The sequence below is a fragment of the Nematolebias whitei genome, chromosome 17 (assembly GCF_014905685.2).
Source record: "Nematolebias whitei isolate Nwh7 chromosome 17, NemWhi1, whole genome shotgun sequence".
NCBI lineage: Eukaryota > Metazoa > Chordata > Actinopteri > Cyprinodontiformes > Rivulidae > Nematolebias > Nematolebias whitei.
The window spans coordinates 3,405,854-3,413,344 of record NC_056514.1 but is presented as its reverse complement, the minus strand read 5'-3'; the positions used below and the strand labels follow the sequence as shown (position 1 = coordinate 3,413,344).

At 40.7% G+C, this 7,491-nt stretch overlaps 1 protein-coding gene across 1 annotated transcript in view; it reads right to left on the bottom strand.

The window, feature by feature from the left end:
• The window catches only part of rfng (RFNG O-fucosylpeptide 3-beta-N-acetylglucosaminyltransferase), a 12,875-nt gene extending 9,457 nt beyond the window's left edge, over window positions 1–3,418 (bottom strand). The window contains 2 exon segments of the mRNA XM_037691146.1: window positions 417–995; window positions 3,353–3,418. Of these exon segments, the coding sequence (XP_037547074.1) occupies window positions 417–903 (487 nt within the window). The 5' untranslated portion in view covers window positions 904–995; window positions 3,353–3,418.
• Window positions 3,419–7,491: the final 4,073 nt, after the last annotated feature.

The following is a 7,491-nucleotide window of genomic DNA, read 5'->3' as shown; positions in this document are numbered from 1 at the left end:
CGACCAAGTATTGAGTGCATAACTGAACATGATTATTTGAAGGTTGGTGTTTTTTGTATTAAAAACACTTGTCTTTCATTGGTGGGATGAAATATGCTAATTTTTTGGGACAGGCATTTTGGGTTTTCATGAGCTGTATGCCATAATCATCAGTAGTAAAACAATTAAAGACCTGAAATATTTCAGTTGGTGTGCAATGAATCTGAAATATATGAAAGTTTCATTTTTATCATTACATTATGGAAAATAATGACATTTATCACAATATGATAATTTTTTGAGAAGGACCTGTAGTTTTGATCAAAAAGGCTACAATCCTGTTATTTCTTCAAATCCTGTATTATTGTTAAATTGTGAGTGCTTTTGTCACATCAGCTTTTACCGGACTCTGTCGGAGAGTTGTATCAAAGCTGTACTCCAGTTTTACGAGGGGAACAGATAAATCCTCACCTGCTCTTTAGCTCGGGACACCCAGGTTTGGATCAGCAGCTCCAGTCTGGACTTGTGGTACTTTTTGGTGGTCTTCACCGCAATAAAAATGTCCTTCAGTTCTAAGTGGTCTGGAGGCCTGGACCGTGAACTTGAGTCCACAAGTCTTCCAGGACTTCTCGTGTCTTTACCACTTTGGAGATCAAGGATTTCATTCCTGAAGTCTTTGGTTAGAACGGGTGTTCTTAGAGCTTCTACGAGCCCAGAGTCTGAATATGCACCGTCAGCGCTGACAGAACCTCCTGGAACCTCAGCATGGTGCACTGGGGCCGGTCTGACCTGGGGTCGGGGTTGAGGCAGGTCTACAAGCCGGGCCGGAGGCTGGAAAGCTGGGATGAGCAGGAGGAGGAGGGAGCACAATCCCAGGAAGAACACAAAGCAGGACTTACTGAAAGCCACTGAAGCCGTGTTCATCCTGACGGGCTAAAGGTGAAGGAGCTCAGCCTCCGGGGCTGCAGTCCCTCACAGCACCACTCCGTCTGGTCATCATACCATCACACAGACACCTGCAGAGAAGGACCACACGTTTCACTCAACATTCATGAAGCAAGACAGAGTTCTTGTCTCTGACGAAGACCCCAACAGCTCCACGTTTATCTTCTGACACTACTTTTACCAGTCTGCTGCTACTTTCACACTCAAAATCATTCACACTGCACCCAAACAATAAAGTGTTTTTGAAAGTAATTTATTATTTCTAAACAGATATATATATATATATATATATTTTAAGAAAACTTTAATTAGCAAAAACAAGTACAAACAAATATGGCAATTCACAATAGTGTAACTGTAAAAATGGATTAACAGAGGCAGACTTCAATATGGAAGGAAGGAAGGAAGGAAGGAAGCAAGGAAGGAAGCAAGGAAGGAAGGAAGAAAGGAAGAAAAGAAGGAAGGAAGGAAGGAAGGAAGGAAGGAAGGAAGGAAGGAAGAAAAGAAGGAAGGAAGGAAGAAAAGAAGGAAGGAAGGAAGGAAGGAAGAAATGATGGATGGATAGATGGATGGATAGATGGATGGATAGATGGATAGATAGAAAGAAAGAAAATAAACTACAACAAGGGGCTATTTGTTTTAGGAACAGGATTAACAGGATTAACAGGATTAACATGCAATAGTGGGCAATTCCATTAATTTTTCATACAGGTCTTCATGTGTTTCAATATATTTCAGAGATTTCAAATATAATTGGAATTCAGATAAAAAACAGTTATCACATTTTATTTTTACTCTCTGTTTATGAATAAAGAATTGTGCCGGACAAAATATCAGATTACAACAGAGTTGTTTTCCAGTAACACTCCAGATGTTCCCACGTCTCTGGAAATAGATTGAGGACGTGTAATTTTCAGTTGATCCATCTTTCCAAGTGATTCCAGAATATTTAGGTCTTGTTTCATTCAAAGAAGAAATGATCTATCGTTTCTACATCCTGTTCACAGAACGAGCATTTACTGTCATCGATATTAAAACGAGTTCTTCGTAGCTCTTTGGAGGGGTCAACTGCATTTAACATTTAAAGTGCGTTTCTTTAGCCTTTGGTTGTACGGGGAGTTTTAAATATAGAGTTCTTAACATTTATATTGATTTTTTGTCAAATTTGCAAAGTATATTGTTTTATTTATTTTCCCAGGGAACAGGGTTTCATTCAGACACCTTCTAATTGTGTGGCTGTTGAATTTATTGTCAGTAAATGATATTCCATTAATAGATAGAGTGGGTAAATGTGGATGATATGCTGTTATATTTTATATCAGATTAATAAATGGTTTTGGTAATGCTTTAATTAATCTGGTAAATTCAACTTTGGGGGATAGAATTGATACTTTGCACAGAATTGTTCACAGTTTAACATTTAACCATTAACATGCATTAAGTGACAACACTCCTAAGTTCCTAAGTATTTAATTTCAGATTTAATTGGAACACTAGATATTTCTTTTAGTGATGTGTCATGAATGGCTAGAAGTTCACTTTTTTTTTAATTAAGTGTTAGCCCTGAGGCCTCTGAAAATAATTGTATTTGATCAGTTACTATTGTAACCTGCTTGTGGTTTTTAAAGAAGACGGTAGTGTCATCTGCTAACTGGCTAATAATTAATTCTGTACTAAAGACGTGTAATTTCTCAATGTCTGCACAGTTTTTAAGAAAGATCGCTAACATTTCTGCAGCTAAAACAAAAAGATATGGGGAGATGGGACATCCCTGAGGAATGCCAACATTAATGATAAATCTAGCTGTGGTGCCTTTAGGCAGCATTACACAACTACTGATGTTTGATAAAGACCTCTTATTAAATTAATAAACTTTTCTCCAAATCCTAAACATTCAAGACCTGAAAATAAAAACTGGTGTTCCACAGGGTCGAAGGCTTTGTAAAAGTCTAAGAAAAGAAATAAAACCATGGCCCTGGATCATCTCCCTACATTCAGTCAGGTCCATGACCAGTATCAGGTCCATGACCAGTATCAGGACTGATCTTCTTAAAGAAACCAGATTGTGATTCTGCAACAACCTTAGAGATCCCAGTTTGGAGTCGCATGGTAAAGATGCAGGTAAGTCATTTATAGTCAGAGTTTCTGAGAGTAACAGGTCTTCTGCAGTCAACAAGTCTTTCTGAGCCTCCTCAGATACATGTTGTTCTTCTGCCACTTCCGGTCCTTTAAACCGCGACAGACCAGTTCCTCTGCCAAACGGTGTTTACTGATGCCGCCTGAATAAATTATGAATAAGAAACTTCATTCACTTTTCATAAAGTTGTATTAAAGCTTTGGACGCGTTTGCTTCGACCCAGTTTGTGACACTGAGACATTTGTAACTGGGATAAACTCAACTCTTCGGCTTCAGTTGAGTGAAACTTACCTGCTTGAGTTTGTGATGTCCGCACTCCGGAAGTGACAAACAGGACAAAAGAAAAGTTTTTCGTTTCGACTCGTTCACTGAGACTCCTGAAGTCCGTCCAGACACACTCTGACTGCTTCCTCCACAAGCCAGACTGGGTTCACAGAACCACAGCAGAACTGGGCTAGTTCTGCTACAAACCATTACACCAAACAAAGTGGTCTAAAACTACATCCGGTTCAGCCTTTCAAAATAAGATTGTTTTCTTCAGGGACTCCTCTGGGCAGGAGTGGTGACGTCATGGTGACCCCCCTGCACCAAGAGATGGAAACTAATGACAGCTCATAAAGACTTCAGTAAATACAACATACATGAAACGAATCGTTGTTTGTAAAAATCTATAACTAACTGTAACAATTTATTGGTATATTTACATTGTAGAGCCAAAGAAAAGTTCATGTTCATGTAAATACTGAAAATAAAAATGTTTATAGCTTTATTAATAAAAAATAAATAAATTATAATTAAAAAAGTATCCTACTTTGAAACAGTATTGCAGTTGAAGTGAATATAAAATTGACGCCAGTTTGTTGGATATTAAAAATGCAGAGGACGTAAGAGTTGTCTGTTTGAGATTTAAAAGGAAGAACAAACGTTGAAAAGGAAAATGCTTTATGCATTTCTTCATTTTCACTTTTCAACTGCCTAACCAGGAACAAGAACAACAAGTAAATCAGCCATCAGACAGAACAGTTGTATTATTTGATACATAACTATGTTGCTAAGAGGGCCAGAGATGGGGTAGAGGTAGGACAGCCGGCCAGAAAGTTTAAGTCTACGCTTAAGGCAACATAACAAGCCAACTCTAACTATAGGATTTATCAAAAAGGAAAGTCTTAAGCTCAGTTTTAAATCTGGACAATGTGTCAGCCTCATGGACAGAAACTGGAAGTTGGTTCCACAAGAGAGGAGCCTGAGAACTGAAAGATCTGCCTCCCATTCTGTTTTTGTAAACTCTAGGAACCACAAGTAAACCTGCAGCCTGAGAGTGAAGTGCTCTGTTAGTAAAATATGGAACAATAAGATCTGTAATATAAGATGGAGACAGGTTATTGAGAGCTTTGTAGGTTAGAAGTAAGATTTTGAATTCTATTCTGGATTTGACAGGGAGCCAATGAAGAGAAACTAAGACTGGACAGATATGATCTCTCCCAGTAACTCCAGTTAAGACTCTGGCAGCAGCATTTTGGATCAACTGAAGACGTTTTAAAGAAGTATTTGGACATCCAGATAATAAACCATTGCAATAGTCCAGTCTAGATGTGACAAATGCATGGACCAGTTTTTCTGCATCATTTTAAGATCAGATGTTTCTAATGTTAGTGATATTACGCAGGTGGAAGTGTCATAACCGCGGGGAACCCAGATTTGTATGAGACCCGGAACGAGACAGACTCAGGTGGATACAAAAGAACAGTGTTTATTTACAGGTGAAATAATGTACAATGCTGGTGCAGCTTCTCTGCAGCTCCTGGAGGAGGTAGAGGATTAGTCAGAATGGAGGTGGAGATCTTAGGAGCTGATATTTTGTGTTCTGTGAATCTCTTACAGTTTGGTCCAGAGGTGGGTTCCAATCCTCCAAGAGAGCTCCAGAGAGTCCAGAGAGAGTCCAGTAGCTGGCAGGGCAGGCACTGGCTGGATTAGAAGCACCAGGCAAGGGGGATCCAGGCATGAGGGAGGTTGAGCCAAGGAGGGACCCAAGGGGGTCTACAAACCAAGAACAGGCCACGAGGGAGCCCGAGGGACCAGGAACAGGACACGAGGAAGTCAGGAAACCAAAGGATCATGAGGGGTCCTTTTAACAAGCCGAGGAACCAGGAAACACATGGAAGGTGATATGCTCCAGCGAAGAGTAGCACTGGACTGCAGCCTTTTGTAGTCGGGGACGCCTCCTCAGTCTGATGGCCGTCAGGTGTAGGCAATTAGCGGCCATCTTGGAGGAGGAGCTGCAGGCAGTGGTACTCTTACAGGAAGAAGGTGGTTCTAGTAATGTTTTTAATGTGGGGGATAAAAGACATGTCCTGATCAAAAATAACACCAAGATTTTTAATATTAGAGCTGGAGGACAGATTAATGCATCTAAGGAGGGAGAAAGACTGAAACATTCATTCCTAAGGTGCTCAGGTCCAAAAACCAAAGCCTCAGTCTTGTCTGTTCAACAGGAGAAAATTAAGGGTCATCCAGGTTTTTATGTCTTTAATACATGCTTGTAGTCTAAGTAGCTGATTGGATTCATTGGGTTTAATGGAGAAATATAATTGTGTATCATCAGCATAACAATGAAAATTTATCCCATGCTGTTTAATAACTTTACCTGATGGAAGCACATATAAAGTAAAGAGTATTTGTCCAAGCACTGAGCTCTGAGGAACTCCATAACTAACTTTGGTGTATGAAGAAGATTCATTATTTACATTTACAAACTATCAAATAGATATGATTTAAACCATTTTAGAGCTGTTCCTGTAATCCCAACATTATATTCAAGCCTCTGTAGTAAAATAGTGTGATCAACTGTATCAAATGCAGCGCTGAGGTCTAACAGGACCAGTAGAGACACAAGTCCATTGTCTGAGGTCATGAGAATATCATTAGTGACTTTTACTAGTGCTGTTTCTGTGCTATGGTGAGCTCTATGCAGAAAACCAATTAAGTCATTGTATGAGAATGATGGCAAATGGTAAATGGACTGTACTTGTAAAACTCCTTTCTATCTAAAAAAGTTAAATATGGTCCTCTAGACATTAAAAAAAAAAAAAAAAAAAAAAGCAAAACAACAAAAAAATGTAGATACGTTTCGTCTCTCATCCGAGAGACTTCCTCAGTCTGAGGTGCTGTATTCAGCTCAGTCTCTTAAATAGCACCTTCTCAGAGTGGATCAACCAGTTTGCTGCTGACAACCAAAACCAGCTGATCACATGGTCAAGAAGGACCATCAGCCTAACAATGGATCATTAGCACCTGATGGCTGTTTACTGTTCACAGAGGGCTGAGTGATACTAGCAATCACAGCATTGTAAGAGGGGGACAGTTGAACCCGAAGGCCTCCACCCCTGTTTAATGATGGACGGTTTCTTTTCACAAAGATGGCCTCCTTTACTCCTCTCTCAAACCATCGTTCCTCTCTGTCCAGGATGTGAACATCTTCATCCCTGAAAGAGTGACCGCTGGCCTGGAGATGAGTGTAGACCGCAGAGTCCTGGCCTGATGATGTTGATCTTCTGTGCTGGGCCATCCTTTTGGCCAGTGGCAGTTTAGTTTCCCCGATGTAAGACTGATCACAGCCCTCCTGACACTGAACAGCATACACAACATTACTCTGTTTGTGCCGGGGGACTGGATCTTTGGGATGAACCAGTCTTTAATGTATTTTGGGGTTTAAAAGCCACTGGGACGTTATGTTTAGAAAATAAACGTCTCAGTTTCTCTGATACTCCCTCAGCATATGGAATGACCACTGGTCTGGGTCTGGGTTCCTCCTTTTCACCTGTTGGCTGACTGGAGTCCTGTTTGGGTTTCTTCTCTGCTTTCAGGAAGGCCCAGTTAGGATATCCACATTGCTCTAGAGCCTGTCTTGTGTGGGATTTCTCCTTCTGCCTGGCTCCTGAGCTAGTGGGGATGCTGTCTGCTTTGTGGTACAGAGTCCTGATGACTCCTAACTTGTGCTCCAAAGGGTGATGGGAGTCAAACTGCAAATACTGGTCTGTGTGGGTGGGTTTGCGGTACACCTCAGTTTGCAAATGTCCTCTATCAGAGACTGAGACCTCACAGTCCAAGAAAGCCAACCTGCCATTTTTTACATCTTCTCGTGTGAACTTGATGTATTTATCCACAGAGTTGATGTGGTCAGTAAAATGTTGGACTTCCTGAGATTTGATTTTAACCCAGGTGTCGTCAACATACCTGAACCAATGACTTGGTGGTGTCCCTGAAAAGGACGTCAAGGCTCTCTTTTCTACCTCCTCCATGTACAGGTTGGCAACAATAGGAGAAACTGGAGACCCCATAGCACACCCATGTTTCTGCCTATAATATTGCTCCCCATATGTGAAGTAGGTTGACTGCAGGCACAGTTTCAAGAGTTGACACAGTTGTTCTGT